This window comes from Manduca sexta, chromosome 6, assembly GCF_014839805.1.
Source record: "Manduca sexta isolate Smith_Timp_Sample1 chromosome 6, JHU_Msex_v1.0, whole genome shotgun sequence".
NCBI classification, from domain to species: domain Eukaryota; kingdom Metazoa; phylum Arthropoda; class Insecta; order Lepidoptera; family Sphingidae; genus Manduca; species Manduca sexta.
Window position 1 is genome coordinate 1,831,789 of NC_051120.1, and position 20,781 is coordinate 1,852,569.

The window sequence follows — 20,781 nt, forward strand, 5'->3', positions numbered from 1 at the left end:
ACATAGTACTAAGAAACACGAAGTAATTATTATCAAGTTTCATATGGGTCTTGATGTATAACAATCCATCTCGACTATAATCGAAACCGAATATCAGGTACACCTTATTCCTAGTTTCTCCATCGCCACTACAAAAATTACATAGTATTGTTTAAAACATCTTACCTTTAGGCGTAACACTGAGATCAGAATCTGACGACCTCCTGTGTATACCCATGGGCGTGGAGGACGCGTTCAGCGAGGAGTTCTGGGCATGCTGATGCGTTTGTACCGGCTCCTTCCCTCCATAGGACTCGTGGCGCGCGTGCCTCGGGGAGCCCCTCCCTGGCTCGCACTTATCCCTGTCAACACCGCACACTGCATGCAAGTTACCACACACATCGACACTATAGTTAGCTTCCACACTCACGTCCGAGCTTTCTGTATGTTCAAAGCTTTCCGGCAGCGACGGTATCGTCTCTAACTGCGCGCCGCTTAGCACCGGATGAAAGTGTTGCAACATAGGCTTTGTTAATTGTACGTCATTGGACATTTTGAGCGACTGCGCTGAACTTACGCTGTCTTGTCTTACTAGTTTCGGTTTTTTAAATTCTTTCTTTTGATTTGTTTCGGTTTCGACTAAGCAAGGATCTTCGCTGGCCTTCGTTTCGCTTTCAGTTATTAGAGATTGGAGTTTGTCTATGTTTTTGATAGCTTTGTCAACGTAAGCGGCTGGTTCCTCAGTGTCTTTTGCAGTAGTCTTATCAGCATCTTGATTTTTCGTACCTACCGGATCTATTCTTTCTAGAATCAGCGATTGAGCCTTATCCATAAGAATGGTTTCCATCGCTGTCTTCACTAAACTAGGGGACTTCATATCTAACAAGTCTTTAGGTTCTTTCTCTGCTTTCTCAGTTTCTATATTTACAGATTTTGGTTCGGGCGTTTCAGGACCTAGTACGGATTGGACTTTTTCAAAAAGCATTGTCTCCATTGCTGTACGTACTAATCCAGATGACGTACCACTTGTTATACTAACCGAATCATTGTTTTTTCCTTTGCCTATAAAAATAGAGGGTGACTTTTCTGAAGTAAAACTAATTTTATCCATCGAATGAGTCGACGGTGACTTTTGAAGCTCGAGTTCTTTGGTGTGTTCATTTGCAGAAGTTCCTACGTTAACATCAGATGCCAAAAGATTTTGTACTTTATCTATAAGAATAGTTTCCATTGCTGTATGGACTATACCAGTTGGTCTGACATCTCCAGTTTTAACATCACTAATTTCTGTTTTTTCTTTTAAAGGCTCTTCTGTTCGAATAGGAATAGTTTCAGGAGTCTCAGGTAATACAGATTGCACTTTCTCAAGTAGCATAGTTTCCATGGCTGTATGGACCAAACCACTAGGTTTCATTCCCTTACCTTTTGAAACAGATTTATCTTCGCCGAAAGAAGGTTCTGGTATTACAACAAGTTCAGGAGTTTCTGGCAGTACTGCTTGTGCCTTTTCCAGAAGCATAGTTGTCATTGCGGTTTGTACTAACCCAGCTGGCTTAATACCTTTTTTAGGCTCGACCTTTTTGGGTTTATCTTTATCCAATGCTGGATCTGCCGTTACTGTTATTATTTCAGGACTTTTAGGTAATACTGACTGTACTTTCTCCATTAACATAGTCTCCATCGCTGTGTGAACCAAACCAGATGACTCTTTGGCTTTAGTTTTTGGTTTATCCTTTTTATACTTTTCTTCGTAATGTGGCACTGTATTTATGGGCTCTGGAGTCGCAGGACCTACCAGAGTTTGGACTTTATCCATGAGTATAGTCTCCATAGCGGTATGGAGAAGCCCAGGGGGCTTGTGATCTGAAATACTCCTTTCGCGCATATTCGACTTTTTATTCCTGAAATCATCAAAAAATGGAACAGACTTTGAAGACGGCGACCGCGATTCAGGTGGCAAAGACTGAGCTTTGCTTACATCTGGACGGACAATGCCGATCGAATCTTTCTTATTTCTAGATTCCTCAACTTTTTCCAACTTCTCACTGACGTCAGTGAAAAATTGCTGAGTATTAACAGAAGCGGGATCGGGCGATGTGGGTATTAGTAATGATTGGACTCTGTCAATCAGCATGGTCTCCATAGCTGTCTGAACAAGACTTGCGGGCTTCAAAGATTTTTCTTTCTTATACACGTGATGGTCATGATCATCTTTATGAGGAGGGGATGAAGTGCCACTAAGTGATGCCCTAGATACAGGTTCCGAGCCAATATACATGGAGAATTTCGAGCGGCCAAATTCGTCACTCTTGTGCAAAGGTTTGTGGGATTGGAATCCTTCTCTATCTAAAGTTAGCAAGTCTGAATATGAAAGAAAGTGGGATCCTAATACAGTCTCGCTTGGGGCTTTAGATGGTACATCAGATGAAGAGCTGGGATTGCTCAAAGTTGAATGCACTTTCTTCTTTGGCAACAATGAGTAATGAGAAAGACTCTTTATCATGCTGCTTTTAGATATTTTTGATAATTTATTTTTAATCCGCTTCGAGGAACGATAGACAAAGCCAGTCTTTTCTGTAGGAGAGGAGGGTGCGCTAATGCTTTTCGATGCCTTTTTGTGTGCAAAAGGATTGTGCAGTTTGATGTATTGACTACTGGTTCTGTTTACGCACGTGTCTTCCTTCGAAGTAGAAGGAGCCTCTTGTACGGTAACTTCAATTTCTTCAGTTTTAATATTTTCCGCGTCGTGTGTCACTGATTCTAAAGATGTAGTGTTTGTGAATAAATCATCGTTTTTAAGTTCAGACGGTTCGGGAGTAGCGCTTTCAAGGATACTCAATTTCTTGTCCATTTGGTCGATTATAGCGGGATCTACTTCATGATTTAATACCGACTGTACTACGGAACTTGTAGTCTCAAAAGATCCGTCTGTGTAGGTCTTCACATCAGAACTCTCGTCGTCTTCATCAGAACTGGAGTATATTTCCGAACTTTCCCCGGACAATGCAGAGGAAATTGAACCGAAATACTCTGGATCTCCGGGTAGTTTAAGAAGATTTTCGCTTCTACCGACTACTGGAGTTGTCGGGCAGGATTCCGATATCTTTCTTTGACGCTCCGGCACAGGCCCGTCTGAACTTATGTTAGTTAAGGAGGTAAAATGTATTTCAGGGATTACTTTTGTATTTTCATGTATTTCCTCTACACCTTCGATCTTTTTATGTTTTTCCTCGTCAACAACATTAATCGTAGGCTCGGATTCACTGGTACGTCTCAGTGTAGAACTTGGCGAATGATCGGAATCTTTCTCTGCAATGCATGCTAGACTTGTGTGAGCATGGATGACAGATCTAGCTAGAATGGAAACCATGCCTTCGCCCTCACCTTCGTCCTCTTGGCACGATACAGCTTTACGAAATTTGGGCTTTTTGATTCTCCTCAATTTCCTAAACTCATTTTTCAAATCTAAAAGCGTGATTCTAGAACTATCAGAAGAATTTGATTTCAGGGATACTTGATCGCTATCTTTGTCCCATTTCCGAGAACGCAAAGAAAATTTCTTAGAGAATAAATTGGTTTTAAGTTTCTTAATCTTTTGCAGAGGACCCGAGGAGTCCGAATCGTAATCATCCCTTCTGTTGAGTAGTCGGTTCAAATCCGTCTGGTCTTCCGAGATGTCCTTGAGGCTTTTGTGGGACATATAATCATCTTGGTAGAGAGAGACGCTGCCAGCATAGCTGCTGGCGTTTGACGGCCTGGCCAACTCCAGACTTCTATCATCATCATCGTCCATAGGCTCATCGAGTAACGAGGAAGCATTCGGATTAAGTATAGTGAGCAATTTCTGCAACTCTTCCTGATGATTTTGGTAATACAGTTTCAGATCTGTTATATTGTCCCCGTCAGAGGCCAAAATGTCCAAATATTTTTTCAACTGTCTGTGAGTACAAGCGTCACAACAAACCATGCAAACAGAAAATTTCCATGAGTTGTTTTGTTTATCACATAACTAATGTTATTTATTTCTAGACAACATTGATAACGCACATTTAAAGCCTTAAAAGTGTGCGGGTGATTCAAAATATGCCATTGACTAGTACCTAAAATATCTTAAGCTAGTTTGACCTGATGAAGGACATAGACTTGCAGGGCCCTATATAAAAATAAGAGGTAGCCTGGGGGCATAGTATATTAGAAAACATAAAATGCTGTTTTAGGGAACATATCGTATTCGAAATATTTCTTGGACTATAATGTACTTAACATTATTAGGCTTTACTATCCATTTGCCGTCCTAGAACTCTTTGTACTTTGATGGGACTTTTAATTCAAACCCAAATTCAGTTTATCTGTAAGTTTCCTATATACTAAGTTCTGTTATAGCTTATTTAAAATTTATACTAGAATATTCTATATTGTTATATATTGCTACACTCACTGTTGCGTGCACGGCGGTATATTTACTTGCTGGCTCGGAGTTGGTATAGGCGAGATGCTCACTGCAGTGCCTGGAAGAAAATAAAATGCTATTAAACATATAAAAATCAAAATATATTAATTAAAATGATTACATAACTTTTCCATTTGGTTGATGAATATCCCTAGTACGATATTTTAATAATATCGATACCACGATAAATCGATTATAAGATACGATAAATCGATAGGTGGGCATTATTTATTATTATAGTTTGATACAATTGTATGGCATTATGCAATGTCAGACTTAAAACGAAAATAGGGGAAGCAAATTATAATATCAGCCCTGTATTATATACTGTCCCACTGCTGGGCACGGCCTCCTCTACTACTGAGAGGGATTAGGCCTTAGTCCACCACGCTGGCCTAGTGCGGGTTAGTAGACTGTTGGGAAACAAATTATTAGTTCTTTATTAGGTTAATAGATACCGATAGCTCTGGCGACGACGCCCGCCTCTCCCTCCAGGTCGAAGTCCTGCTGGTAGCCGATCACTGCGTTTGCGCCTAACTCGGCAGCTTTCAACCCCACCAGACGCTGAACCTGACAGTGTAAACACGTGAATAAACATTTGAGTACTTCTCAAAATAAATGTACGTAACGAAATATGTAGTTTTTACATTTTCTGTTTCATCTGTCGTTTGTAGCAATATCACCTTGTTACGCGAGCGAAGCCATGAGTAAGGTTTAAGGTTTAAGAATCATTTATTTCTCATAAGATTATAAATAAATCACTTAATGATAAAAATACTTAACATAGTTATTCTATACAGGCGAGTATTTTAGTAGTATCACCTATATCAGTTATATATATTTTTCTAAACCTATGTTTACATTTGCAAGAAAACTCGAAGAAGTCTACTTCCCCAAGCATTTTTCGCCATTTACGCAATCACAGAAGGCTGAGTTCTGCAAATTTGCTGGTGGTAGGATGTATTTTATATCCACCTGAATAGCAACCACCGTACACAAGGTGTTAAAACTCGCCATAGTGGCTCACGTAAGGGTGTGGCGGTCCGGGACTGTGTATGTCCGGTTGCAACAGGCCGGCATGTGTTGACTGTCGAGGGCTAATCATTTCTCGTAAGTAGACATTCTATTGGACCCTCTCCACTTACTATCAGGTGCAGTGGGGTCACTTTGTCGAAGGCATATCAAAATAATGTGAAGCTTACAAGATTTGCGTGAAGTTACTTTTGTATAGACTTATTGCTGCTAGTGTGGTATAGTGTTTGATTTTGATAAATTTATTATCTATAGGCTTAAGAATCATACCTGGTTGCTAAGTTTAATGAAAGCCACCTGCCGGGCTTCGTTGGACGCCCTGGGGGTCCTGATCTTGTCGATCCACTGGTACTCAGGATCGTCGTTCACCACCAACTCCTCGACGAAGCCGTGGATGGACGTCGCCCTATATCCTGGCGGTATCATAGGACCTGGAATATATGGTTAGAATAAACAAGCTATTTTTTTTAACATCTTTCCTATAATGGCCCTTGACTGTATCAGTGACGCAGTTATAACTGTACACAGTAATGAGTACCATTACCGCGCTGAAGTCCTGGGACCGAATCCCAGGTCAAGCAAAAATAATTGTGACTGGGTTTTTCGACCTATAAAATAAATCAGTTGCACCTCAGCGTCGGGAAGTTGGCGGTGTGATACCCGTGCTACTCTCCGGCCATGTCGGACTTCCGTCTCACTGGACTAAGAGAGTGAAGGAACTAAGAGTGCATCTGTGTATTGCGCATACACTTGTGCACTATAATATCTCCTGCGTATTTGGCTGATCACCGTTCAGATTGGCTATCATGCCCGAAATTAGTTCAGGAAGGAATCATAAAGACCCAGAACTAGTTAGAATAACTGGTTCAAATATGGCGCAATGATAAAAGTAGGTAGAATAATGTTGGTCCACATATGGCGCATTGATAAAATACTCCACCACTACGGAACGAGACATCCACGTACACAATGCTATCAGATTTGGCACTGAAATAGCTTCAGCGGGCTGGCCAAGTCCGTAAGCCGAACGTGTCAATTAGAGGGAAATTGGCAGCGTGTTTGAGAAATAAAAGGGATATGTGAATAATTCTTGGACAATGAAATCATCGGGTAGATACATTGAATAACATAGAAAATTATTCAAACAATGATGTCCAAATCTTTAAGTGGTGATAGGACTCTCGCATGCGAGGGGTCGTCTGGGTCGGTCCACCGCAATGTCTATTTCTGCCGCCAAGCAACAGTTTAAATTCACTGTTGTGTTCCGGTTGAAGGACATTGTAGCCAGTGAAACTACTGGACATAATGAGACTTAACATCTCAAGTCTCAGGATGGCGAGCGCAGTGGAATACCAAACAATACTTTGTAATTCAAGGTTGGATGGCGTTTATACTGTTAATGGGCGGTCGTATCGTATCACGTATAAAAATGTGTCTGATATAAAAACGAAAATATTGAATACATCGGGTTTAAATTATTTTTAACTTTTTGGTTCTTTTTTATTAACAAGTAATAAAAGATTGTTTTTAATTTTCTTTTTCTTTTGATTTTTTCGAGCTCCATCATCAGACCCTGTTTATAGTCTTACTTACAGTGAAAGAACTGCACTCCACAACTGGACGTCTTGTACTTGTTGAAGTCTGAGAACAGCTCCACTTTCACTATGACGTTCAGCTCGCCGCGGATGCCATGCATCGTGTCAAACACCGGGATCCAGCCGGACATAACCGCTCCTGGAATGATGAACCGCTTTCATATCCAGCAGTTAGGGTGGAGAATGGCAATAGAATATTTTAGCAGAAGCTTTATCACCATAAAATATTGAAAGCGTTGCCTCAAGACATCTGTATGTATCATCATTAAGTACATTCCAACCCCGAAAGTAGTTGAACAAATTGGAAATTTCAAATCGCCTTCAAACTTGTGTGTCACTATTAACAATGGTTTCTGCTTCACTAAAATAAACATCAAAGGGTTTAATTTATTACAGATGAAGAAAAAAAAACATTTCGATTGCAGTCAATATGTAAACGTTTTTAAATTTGGAATTTGTTCAGCTATTTTCCTGGCTATACATAAAATTATCTGATAATTACCTCCATGTGGTGCTGTAGTATTGTTAACATTGTTAGCTTCCCTTGCCAACAGCGGCGCCAGGCTAATAACCACCTTGCCGATAGCATCGTTCGCGGAGTACGTGTCGTGGTCCATCAACCGGAGCTGCAGGGGCTCATCTTGCAACTCCGACTCGTCAACCTGGATATACGATAGAGAATTAAGCGCATACATTTTTTGCCGATAGTTTTGCTGGTGGTGGAATATATTTTATATCCGACTGGATAGCGACCGCCATACAAGGAATTAAAACCCGTTATAGTGGCACACGTAAATGTCGCGTTCCGGGATCAGGCTGGGTATATCCGGTTCCAACAGGCCGGCATAATTGTGTCGATTGTCGAGGGGTAATCATCTCGCGTCAGTCGACATTCTATTGGACCCCACTCAACTTACCATTTTAAAAATACTAGACTTAAAAAAAAGTTTCGTTCAGATTATATTATTGAAATTACCTTTTAAATAAAGCAATTTGAAAAGTAACATGTAATTGAACAAGTGTTTATTTATTTGAACAGCCAACAAAACATACATACACCTTACAGAGTTTGTTTTTTAACAATTCCATAAGTAATTGCTGCAGTGCTGTTTTAATTACTTTTTAATTACTACAGTGTTTATAGGTATTGAGTTTGTTATTCGAAAGGGTTCGTCAAATCAGTCAGAAATTATCATAATTATATCTGAGATTTCTTTGTTTAAGATTGAATTTAATATTATGTATCATTAATGTGTGATTTCGCCAATTCATACAATCCCTCCCATTACAATACGTTATGCTATTACATCTCTATAATTTTTGCAGATGTTTACTTTATTATTTCTGTATTTCATTTTGACTTATACTAATATATAAAGCTGAAGAGTTTGTTTGAACGCGCTAATCTCAGGAACTACTTAATCGATTTTGATTTTTTTTTCAATAATAGGAAGCTACCAGTAGCAAAGGGTGAATTTTTGCGGAAGGGAACCCGACACAATATATTAAAGATACTACTAATATGCATAAATTTGCTGTTTGCCAAACATTCCAATGATAATTAGATTTTACATAAGTTACGACAGGGAATCTGGCAGGAATCAAGTTATATGGACCTTTCGTAGCTGGAAGCTACATTACTTCTGAGAGGTAAAGGTTTTTCATCCTGGGAAAATATTTATCTCGTAAAACTTTTTCTAAGGCGAAACCGCAGGCAAAAGCTAGTTTTAATAATAAAGACACTCAACACGTCTATTAAAATCATCGATAGTGATAATTGATTAATAAATTAATCCGTCTTGTTAACAGTAAATTGGCTCGATGCCGTCCCAACAAGAGATATTAATGAACACGTCAGACGAAGGGCGGCGATGAACTGACCGCCATAATAGGGTACCGGACTCTTTTTTGTTCTTTACTATTATCAAATATTTACATAATATAAATTATAACACAGAAGGAATTATTGAAATCCGGTAAAAAATCAACAAGTTATAAGTCTTTGAATTTCGGTAGAAGGGGTAATTAACAAGAAACAGAAAAGAGACGAAATACCCACATGTGACGTCATCGGGAATTACGACGCGTGCAAAAGAAAGAGATGAAGCGATATCGCGCCCACTTCTGCACATTACAATATTTTAAATATGAATTACTCGCTCATTTTTTAACCAATATTTATACAGTTTTCGCAGGAGTGCTTCTTTTTCGTTTTATTAACCATTACATATAGAATAATGTACAAAATCAAGCATAGGCCGGTCCCCTATTGTGTCGACTATCGAGAGGTAATCTCTCGTCACTGAATATTGTATTTGACCCCACCCCACGTACCATCAGGTGTAGTTGGGTCACTTTCCCGTGTAAAAATGGCTCAACCCTGATCTCAAACAGAAAGCCAATAGTGTGAACTTCGCAAATCATATTCCAATACGCATTATATCCCCCAGAGGCAATTCTTGTGCGCTCAGTCTCAACACCGTATGCACGCCCATGCATGGGGGGACATTTGTCGCGGCCCTAGACACACAGTTAAGTATGTACACCTCGTGGTTGTAAGTATACATTGAGGATTATGAGGGACTCGCGAACATTTCCCTTCCCTTTCCCCTCCGTCCATCCTAAAATGGTGCCTTATCCTTCCCAAGGTATCCCACTTCCCTCCAGGACCCTGCAGTCGCTAAGCTGGGGGAATCTAATTCCCCAGCCACTGTTTACTACAGGTGTTGAGTACGGGGTCTGTATCCAAATAATAATACGCATTATAAACAGGGAGTATTAACCTAAAACTGTCAGAGAAAGCACAACGTTCAGTGTAACGCTAAAAGCAGTTAAAAGCCGTCTGGCGAGCTACCAATTCATAATCGACGCTGAATCATGTGTTCAAGTGTGTACTAGACATACAGAATTGTATTTAATTTAAATTAAGATATTTTTTACGTGAATGATGGGATAGGCCAATTTGATCATACACCTCACTTCCTATAAACAGCAACACCAACCAATCCGCCCTTGGGATTGTCCATTAATCAAGCAATGTTTGTAGTCACTTTTTAACCCGCTCCACTCCCTGGTGATATGTGGTGACGTTTTAGACTAGGCTCACCCCCTATCACATCATGGGACGGAACACACTTGGCGAAAAGTGGGTGCCCTGGTTGCGCCTCAGCATAGCCTTTCGGGGATAAATGCGTGATGTTGTGTGTGTGTGATCAAGGAAAAACAAATGCACGTGATATCTCATTATCTCCCCCCCCCCCCCCATTTTTTGTGACATTTCGTGATTTTATTTCCTAACACCTCCCCCCTTTCGAGCCTCACGTGATTAATGGCTACCCCCTTGAAAATAGATCAAGCGCCATGACAGGGTGCTCATCGCCTTCTTATTTGAGCGTGATGATCCTGAGTGGTTGAAAGACCGACGTGTCTCTTTTTGGTCTCTTAACTAATTACAATAAAAACAACATGGATGTTCGTGCTACTTTGCCACATGTATTTACAATAGTATTAAGTTATTTTTAGAAACGCTTTAAAATGTTCCTTAGTAAGTTAAGTATTGGAAATAATTTTAGTTATTTTGTTATTAGTTTGAATTTTGTTTTATTGTTATTGCTGTCTTAATATTGTTAAATTTACAGTTATATTATATTGTTAGATGTAAGTGTTTTGGCCAAGTGCTGTAAACTTTCATTGAATTTATAAATAAATGTCACAATATCGTGTTTGTGAAACTGAGCCTTTTTTCAAATGTTACAATTGTTGTCGCATGTAGACTGCCTGAAGGAGGTCAGGGGGGGGGGCTTAGTTTCCGCTCTTTGATACGTAGTTCGCTCCCCAACTAAGACATTAGACATACGACGTAAACCTGCGTAGTACGAGACGGAAACTATAGCAAAAATACTATATTTAACTATGAAACAAATGTGCCGCGTGTTCCCTTGAAAAGCGTCACACGTCGCACTAAACACTCTCGCATTCAAATAAATGGCAGACTAACGCCAGACGATAATGTAAAAATATAAACGACCGGCGACTTCAAACCTGTTGTTAAAATGATTTTACAAATCAATAGAACTATGATTTTTATTCTGTAGCCAATTAGCCTTAGTATACAACTGGATGACAAAACTTCACACACATCACGCCGTTATGCCCGAAGGAGTAGACAGAGGAGTAACCAGGGCACCCACTTTTCTCGAAGTGTTTTCCGTCTCATATAGATGGGAGGCGAGCCTAGGAATGATAGTATTTAGTGGTAATAGCTACAACTGATCCTAAACATTGGCCTCATTATCCAGGATTTGAGATTACTCAGTACGTATCGGTAATGCATGGCATTCTACTACGCTCGAACGCAAATTCGTTAAACATTAACTTTTGCCATTTATTTAGAAATTCCAATAAAAGTTTTGTTACTTTCTTCCTTGCGTCAAATTATACTGACAGTCTTATATGTGAACCCTCAAATTGCCCAGAAATTTGTTAATAATTTCTTTGAAAAAAAAAACAAACAAGTGGTTATACCTCAAATAGATTTGACATAATGATTTATGTTTAAGCGAAAGTTAGACATAGAAATAAAACTATTTCTAATTAAATATGCAATTTCGAAAATGACATATCTCATAACTATAATAACTAGATCTAAACCGAGAAATGTATGTAAATTGCATATTCAATTTTATAGTAAATTTTTATATTACAGATGGGAAAAAATATAATATAAAATACGCCATAAAATCCGAAAAATAGTTTTACTTCAATAGATTTGGCATATAGAATAACTAGTATATTGTGATTCAGTGTAATGCCTAATTTAACGAACGGTTAAACGTTTACATACGGTTTAAGAGTTTGAAACAATCCGCCACACCGCGCGTCATGGCAATTGGCTCGTCCCAACGCCAAATGGTCCAAATGCACGTTTGTCATGAAATTTCTATCTTTGAAGTGGACATTTTATATTTTATCTACTATTTACCTACTTTTAGTTCGGTAGAGCTACGCAGTTGCCAGTTTTGTTAGCGATTGACGGGGGCGGTGGTACTCTACGCAAATCGGTTCTTTCTCTTATAGCTGAGATTGACAAAGGCGCAAAGTTCACCATTCTGCTCTTCAAACTTAATATAAGAATTGTACAAACGATATGGCCAATCATAATAAACTGGAATGTTTATAATTATTTTTTAATTTTCATGTTACCATTATGCACCTTCCTTATTTATGTGTGCACCACAGTTGACTGGGAGAGAATGCCCATGGCATTAAGTCCGCAAATTTAAATTTGTATATTTAGTGCAATAAATAAATAAATTATGTTTCTTTAATGCCAAATTTAGTAATCAATTTTGATAGAGCTCGAAATTAAATCAATCTAATTTGTGTAACATGTAAAAATGTTATAATCAAACTTTATTCTGATTGATCCATTTCTGCATCAGATCCAGAGATTGGGTTTGAGATAGTTTATTTCAGCCGTAAGTCTTATTGCACCTATGACTCCTCTGGTTTGGTTTGTGTGCATGGATGGCAGCAATGACTAAAAAATTTGCAATTGTCCCTAAACTATTGAGGGAGTTCCATGTAAGAATCTGTCTGGGTATGGCTGGGTTATCTTTATAGTTATAGGCTGCTTGTAGCCTGTAGTAGTGCAAACATTTGTGTTTCAGTTTGAAGCACATTGTAGTCAACAAATTAATTATATATTATTACACAAAATGTCTATTGTTTCAGAGTGACGAGTGAACTGTATTGATGCTGTGGTGTTTGATGCACAGTTAAAAGTAGCCTTGCAATAAATGATTGTCAATAATAAGCAATAAGTTATTGTCAATCATGAATGCAGAATGGTGACTATATCAATCAAATAAATGGCATAGTCATCTGATCATTCAATTGTATACAATAATTAACTTGTATCATGGCCTTCAGATATAAATTAAGAGTCAATACTTCTTTACTATCTGCCTGGCTAGGTACATTAAAACATGCTGCCAAACAAGCACAGTACTGAGATATGACAGTAAGTCCACAGAAAAGGTTAGCAATTGTTATTATTTTGTTGCAATAATTTTAACAATACAATGTATTGTATCTTGGAGTTACTTAAATAAAAATGTTTGTGTAAAATAGTCTGTCGAGATGAGTGTCAGTTGCAATCATTAATATATTTTCGACATTTAAAACCATTGTATTACATTGGTGGAGTTTAAAAATATAAAATCAAATTTAAAATGGAATCTTTTTGTTATTCCATATTTATACTATGGTAATGCAAATAACAATGTATTCTAGTTAGTATTGACCAAAAATGGCTAATACTAATATGGAATTCCCTCATAGTGTTCATATACAAAATGATATCATTAATATTTAGATGACATCTTAGTTGCGGTTTCCTTTAGGCAGGCAGCCGAGCATGAAAATGAAACCAAATAATTTCTGCATCTCAAAGCATGTAGTGGTTACCTTCTAGAAAGGTTTCAAAACATAATAATATGTTGTGTTGCACACCATAGTCACGGGGATTACAATGGGCAATATGCATTACAAATGTAAAAGAATCACCCGATTGCCAATAACAAAAAAATAAATACTTATTTTAACTTTTTGGATAAGTAAAATATTTACAAAATAAAAAGAAGAAAATAAAGGGCAAATAAAATAAACTTTCACTATAACTATCATTATCTGCAGTACTACAGTTTACTGAAATTAAGCAATTGGAAATTAATTGAATTTATCGTTCAGAAAACATTATACATTATGATCACAAGTTATATTTGTACTAAATATTTTCAGTTGTAGTAAAAATTAGGTTAAACACTAGATGCACCTACAATATGTGTGTACCGATAGACATTGCTAGAATCATGTTCCAAGGTGGAACATTGTCTTAAAGTAAAAAAAAAATATCAGATTTCTTTGTACTTGCAGATCTGGTCGTTTAGGTTAAATTAAAAATGGAAAATGGTAGGCTGCCTTAAAATCCATCAGGTGGACACAACAAATTCCAGTGTAGGCACAGACCACCTAGCCCCCCTATATAGTCACCAGTGAGTGTACTATTTTGAAGGTAGTCATGAGTTTGTGCAAAAAACTTAAGAAACATTTTAGTTACTAATAAATTGAAAGAAAATATAGTTCAATAGAATTTATACAATTAGTTTCTTTTATCATTCAGATGGTAAAATGGACAGTATATTTTATGATAGATTGCTTATTGTTCTTTATAATATTCAAAACTTACCAGCATCACTTATGTTATTTGGACGGTATGGTAAAGACACCAACAACAATGCTTTGAACTAATTATCATCTAGTGAATTATGAACTGTTTTACCAAAATTATTACTAATCATACCTACTTCAAGACTCCAATGAAGGAAAATAGGCATTCCTATTGGCTAACAACAAGCAATAATAAAACTATGTTTACCTCAAACCGGTACCACTCAGTGCTGTTCCAGTGAGGGTTGAGAGACTTCCGACACACGTCAGTCTTATGAGTGACTCCACCGAACTTGATCTCCACAAAGGCATCCGTGGTGTCGCTCGCCCGGTCCATAACCGGCAGGTTACGCCCTGCCAGCACCTTCACTTTAATCTTACCAGGCATTTTGTGCACTTACACTTCACAAATCCACTAAACTCGTCAACACATTTCACACACCAATAACACGCTTTTGAATGTTCTAATCAGCAGCCTGATCGCAATCTTATCAATAATAACTGATTTTACCTCTTTGGTTATAATTTTAGATAGAATAATGTATTAAATCGTTCCTCCGAGTTACATAAAGGTGCCCCGCGATTGTTTTTAAACACATTTTCATACAAACCGTCTTGTTATAAATAAAAATATTTTGATGCGCGCTAAGGATTTGCGCCGCGTATTACGCTGAATTACGCGTTTGTTTCATAAACACTACGCCTTTGCGTGCCTCCACCGTTTCTAAATGTTGTTCTAAAAGTAATCTGTCGGTGTATTAATAGACGAAAGAGATATTTTATAAATAAAATCGGTGGATCGAGCTTTACTTTCGTCTCGGCGATGAACTGTCATGAAAATGTCAGCTTGCAGAACAATTTTTTTTTTTTTTTTTTATAATTCGTCCTTATAGGACAGGCTATAGTCTTACGACCATACTGCCTAGTCTTACGTATTTCTTTTCTTCAAATTTAAATTCTTAATATATTGTCTTTCGTAAGTATTCCAATTAGTAGTTTTCGTAAGTATAGTCAATTCCAGGTAAAGTATAATCCATTTTTCCAATTGTCAAATCCAGAGTAAATATCAATTCAGTACGATTTTCCTCGTCAGTGAATATGTTTCATACTATCCGTAAAATATGTTTTTACTATCCTCTTCTTAATTTAAAGCTTCATTGAGATATAGAATTTGCAATTCCACTATTTGCTCTTTGCTCCATGTATTGAGCGTGCTTCAAAATTTCAAAAACTTAGAGTAAGTACTTCCTCTAAGTTCAAATATAATCAATGGCAGATATTATCTGTCAGACTCAGCTGTTAAAGAACTGATTATAATACATTTTATAATATATGTCTGAAACCAATATCCTGTAAAATAGTTAACAAGTAAGACTTAATAACAATATTTACAATATTACTACGTAATAGAAATTTCAACGAAACAAACAAAAAACAACTAAATATCATTTACAGTGTCTTTTATAAATTTATACAAGTAAACATAAGTTGAGGCATTCTTAAGCAACTCTTTTAAACATTGCGGGACCCGGTTAGGCTTCTTATAGATTTTTAAAAGCTCATCCGCCAACACAAGGCGCTGAATGTTGAAAGATGAACATTCGAAGAAAATGTGATGTAGTGATTGAATTTTTTGTGATTGACAATATTCGCAATAGGGAGAATTAGCCATTTTAATACGATGAAGATGACAATTTAATCTATAATGACCAAAACGCATACGACAAATAATTGAATAAAATTTTCTATTGATAAAATTATTTTTCTTGCAAAACCAAGGAGTGGAGTTTATTTGGACATCCATACTAGCAAACCAGTTTCCTTTATTTTCATGAGTGTGTGTATTGATATGAATGTCTCCCCCATGCTTGACACATACGCTGTTTTAAGAAACTAACAGCGTCTGTGTGTGGTATGGATACAGTCATATCAATATTGGAATTAGGAATTAATTCTTGTAACTCAACAATTTTTTTGGCCAGGTAATCTGCCCTTTCATTTCCTATGACGCCAATATGTGAAGGAACCCAAACAAAACGAACTACTATATCTAATTTGGACAGTTCGACCCATAGTTCTTTTATTAAATAAATGACATAATTAGTGTTAGCATGAAATTGATTATTTGCAAGGTTTTCTAATACACTCCTGCTATCACTAACTATTATCCATTTAGTATGGTCAGAATTACAATTTTTATGTGTTTTAAAGCACTGAAAATGGCGACAGCTTCAGCTGTGAAGATACTAGCAGCTTTATCAATTTTTTTCCCGATGCCTATATTTGATGAGGGCTCATATATGGCAAAAGACACAGCCCTATCATTTTTGGAGCCATCAGTATATATAAATTTATGGTCTGAAAATGGTAACAGGCTATGGATTACTTCTTCTGTCGAGGGCCGGTCCTTTTTTGATTTAAAATTATATCAATAGATGGAAACTTACTAATGTAAGATCCTTCATAGCAAGGCAAAATGTGTTTTGATTGATAAATGTTCATGTTTTTAATAAAGCTCATGAACTCTTGAAGACCTTGTAAAATATAAATTGGTTTAGGGAGAATTGAGTAACAGAATGCAACAAGTTGGCCAAAAGATTATTATTAGTTACACTAAAAGTTTTAATATGAATCTTTCTTTCAAGTAATTAAATCGAATACTTAATGGTGGGACATTACATTCTATTTGCATTGCATTTATGGGAGTGCTTCTGAATGCCCCGGTAATAATACGCAAACACTTGTTTTGCAAAACATCTAAACTATTTACAATTCTAGCATCTGCAGCAAAAGCAATAAAAACCATATTCAAAATGACTACGAACTAACGATTTGTACAATAACAACAAAATTTTGGGGTCAGAACCCCAATATGAACCAGACAAGGACTTTAAAATGTTACATGCTTTATTTGCCTTATTAATTATATGATTTAAATAATTATTCCAGGATAAATTATATGAAATATGGACACCCAAAAATTTCACTTCAGATGTAGTGGGTAACAAACAATTATTATATTGCACAGCAGGTGTACTGTGACAATGTTTACCAAATACAATAACTTTAGACTTGGATGGATTCACACTGAGATCAAGGTAAGAAAAATAGTTGTACAATTTTGCTAATGCATCATTAATTGTTGAAACCACTTGTGATACATTAGTTCCAGATGTATAAACAACCAAATCATCTGCGAATTGTAAATTTTTAACATAAGGGCCCAATATTAGATTTAGTCTACGGATATACAATATGAATATTAAAGGCGACAATATACCCCTTGACAAACTCCTTTTGACGAAAGTCTAGGACCATAAAGGTGTCTATTAAATTTAGTAAATACTTCTCTGTTCATTAAGAAATTTTTAATCCACTTTATAATTTTTCAGGAATCCCTATTTGTAATAACTCAAGGCATAGAATATCTATGTTTACACTATTAAAAGCACCTGCGATGTCAAAGAATACACCGACCAAGTTTTCATTTGCGGATATAGAGTTTTGTATATCCAGCTGTAACTGGCAAACGCTTTCTCTAGCAGAACGATTTCTACGAAAACCAAATTGATTGGAAGGTAATATATTATATTTTTCTACATAGAACTCTAAACGATGTTTAAGCAATTGTTCAAATAATTTACCAACACAAGAAGTAAGTGCTATAGGGCGATAAGAATCGGGTGTAACTTTGGCTTATCAGGTTTTAAAATTGGTACAAGGCAATCCATTTTCCAGTCTTGTGGTATTATGTTATTATCCCAAAGAAGATTCAAGATTTGTAAAAATATCTCTAAACTTGTAACACTGAGCTTTTTGAATAAAATATATGACATTCCGTCGAGACCATAAGCAGAATCTCTACGAGATGAGATGGCTGATATGAGTTCTTTTATCGTAAAAGGATTGAGGAGAAAGCTATTGTTGGTATTTACATTATTGGTAAAAGTAATTCTGAGTTATATTGTACAGAGTCCGGAGTATATTTCTTTAAAAATCAGATACCCATAAGTCATCTTCATGATTATTAAAATTATAGGTTTTATTAAATTTTCGCATAAATTTCCATATGATAGACAATGGTGTGCATCTATTAAAGGTTTCACAAAGAGAGAACCAACTTTTTCGCCTTTCTATTTTTAAAGTTAGTTTTTTAACTGCTCTAAGCCTTTTGAACTGTAAATAAGTTTCCTGTGTGGGATTATTCTTGAAAGATATATATGCAGTTTTGAAATTTGATACAGCCTGTGTACACTTTTGATTCCACCACGGAAGTGTAGGGCTTTTCCTATTGTTTCTCTGACATGAATGAGTTGTAATATTTGAGTTCTCATACAAATATGATCTATTACAATTGGGAATAGAATTCGCAGCTGCAGTGCGCAAAATTTTGCCAAAAAGGAGATATGAGTCAAGAGGAGTTGTATCATCTATTACAAAATCTACTAATAAAACATCAACTTGTTTTCTATACATTTGCCAATCCACCAGTTTGTAATTTGGGTAAATGGGCAAATGTACAGCATTAAAACAATTTCCTTGAGTGTGAATGTTGGGTTGACTAATCATTACTTTTATGATTATAGGAATATGATAACTAGTACCAAGAGGACAATCATGTACAGACCAGTCACAGTTGAGAGCCAGTGATGAAGATACCAATGATAAATCCAAAGCATTGGGTCGCCATGTTGGAGAACCGATAGTCGTTGCTTGCCCATCATTAAGGAGAACCAAATTATTATCCTCAATAACCTCTAGAATATTTCGACCACGCGGGCTGTCGGAACCACAGCCCCAACAAGTGTGATGAGCGTTAAAATCGCCCGCAAATATGAAAGGACTAGGAATAGACTTAACCAATGTATCAAAATTGTTTTTGCTGAAGACTGGGTTAGAGTTTAAAGGACTATAGAAACTAACTATACATATATCTTTATTATTAACTGTTATTTTCACACATACATTTTGTAAGGAATTATCGAAATAGGTGTTAATTCTAGAATAAATAATGCTTTTATGTATTATAATTGCAACACCATTGTGTTTGTTACCACAATCATTCCTTTCAACATTGTAATTTTTAATTTTAAAATTTTGTTCAGGTTTTAACCAAGTTTCACTGATTATAGCAATATGAATATTGTGTGTATAAAGAAAATTAATAAATATATGTTTGTTACTATTCAGACTTTGGGCATTCCATTGTATTATATTTAAAGTTGATAAATCCATTATGAAGATGAAGGGAATTTATTACTTAGCGTTGCTTTTAAAACTTCTTTAATGGAAGTAGAATTAATAGGGGCATCTTTATTACTTATTATTTTAATAATTGTTTCAACTAATGTGCTTATAAATGTATCCGATTTCATTAAATTATTAATTTGCGTATCTAAAGTACGAGCAGAAAGAGCTGGAAATGCATTGGAGTCAAAAGTTCTGAATATGTGGCAGTTCTAGATTTTCTTTTATTTTCTTCAACCTTTTGTTTTTTTATTGGACATGTCGACGAAATAGCAACGTGATTGCCTTTACAGTTGACACATGTGGCATCTTTAGGGTCAATTTGGCAATTTTAAAATTGTGATTTAATGTACAAATCGAACATACTTCTGCATTACGGCAGAATTTAGCAATATGTCCATATTTCAAACATTTAAGGCATTGCTTAACGGGAGGAATATATTTACTTACCTCGTGTCGCCACGAGTCAAGATATATGTAGTTAGGGAGGATGGTGGAGGCGAAGGTTACAGCCACTGCCTGGGTCGGAATAAATTTTACCACACCGTCGTTCCCTTTCACCCTGCGCATAAAGCGCCTGACCTGCACTACGTTTTTGGAACTACCAATCAACGAAAAGACCTGTTTATTGGACATATCAATAGGAACCGAAGTGAGAACTCCAGTGACCTCTGTATCTCTAGCGGGTATAGTTGCGTTCAGAGACAGTTGGTCGAGCAATTTTTATTTTGTATGAACATGTTAGCATTGTTAGGCAAATCAAATGTTATTCCAACCTTGTACTTATTGATGGAGCGCAGAATGCATAACACCTGATACTCCATGCTCCCGTATACCTTTTGAAAGGGCCATGCGATCCCTATCACTGAATACTTTGTTCTCGTCCAGGTGGTTAAGGAAGACTATTAGTTCGGTTTGATTTGTATCCTCGGGATACTTACGTGTGTACCCTTTTACCTTGTATATTTTATATTTGTCTTTGGGATCTTTATGTTTTGATCCTGCAGCTCCAAGAGACTCCGACGAATCCGTGTCTGAAGATCCGAAGCTCGATAGGTCTGGATCCGGAGGTTCAAGTTCATCTTTTCTCCGTCTCTTCCTGCCCATTTTGATGGGCTAACTATTTATGTAGACACTTATTTAATAAATATGTGAAGGCTAATGTACAAAATATACTAGAAAAGCTTTTTTTTAAATAAATAATTCAAAAAGGGCGCCTTTGCTTATTCACAGTTTCCCGCCTTTTTC

At 36.7% G+C, this 20,781-nt stretch overlaps 1 protein-coding gene across 3 annotated transcripts in view; it reads right to left on the reverse strand.

Moving 5' to 3' along the window:
- LOC115440968 overlaps positions 1–15,140 on the reverse strand; it is a 36,981-nt gene extending 21,841 nt beyond the window's left edge. For all 3 annotated transcript variants that reach the window (XM_037446701.1, XM_037446697.1, XM_037446707.1), the window contains exons 1-7: positions 14,495–15,140; positions 7,559–7,718; positions 7,055–7,195; positions 5,732–5,892; positions 4,888–4,999; positions 4,418–4,487; positions 166–3,917 (exon numbers count right to left, since the gene is read on the reverse strand). In XM_037446701.1, coding sequence (XP_037302598.1) covers positions 166–3,917; positions 4,418–4,487; positions 4,888–4,999; positions 5,732–5,892; positions 7,055–7,195; positions 7,559–7,718; positions 14,495–14,674 — 4,576 coding nt within the window. In that variant the 5' untranslated portion in view covers positions 14,675–15,140. The remainder of the gene's footprint in view (positions 1–165; positions 3,918–4,417; positions 4,488–4,887; positions 5,000–5,731; positions 5,893–7,054; positions 7,196–7,558; positions 7,719–14,494) is intronic.
- Between the last annotated feature and the right edge of the window lie 5,641 nt (positions 15,141–20,781).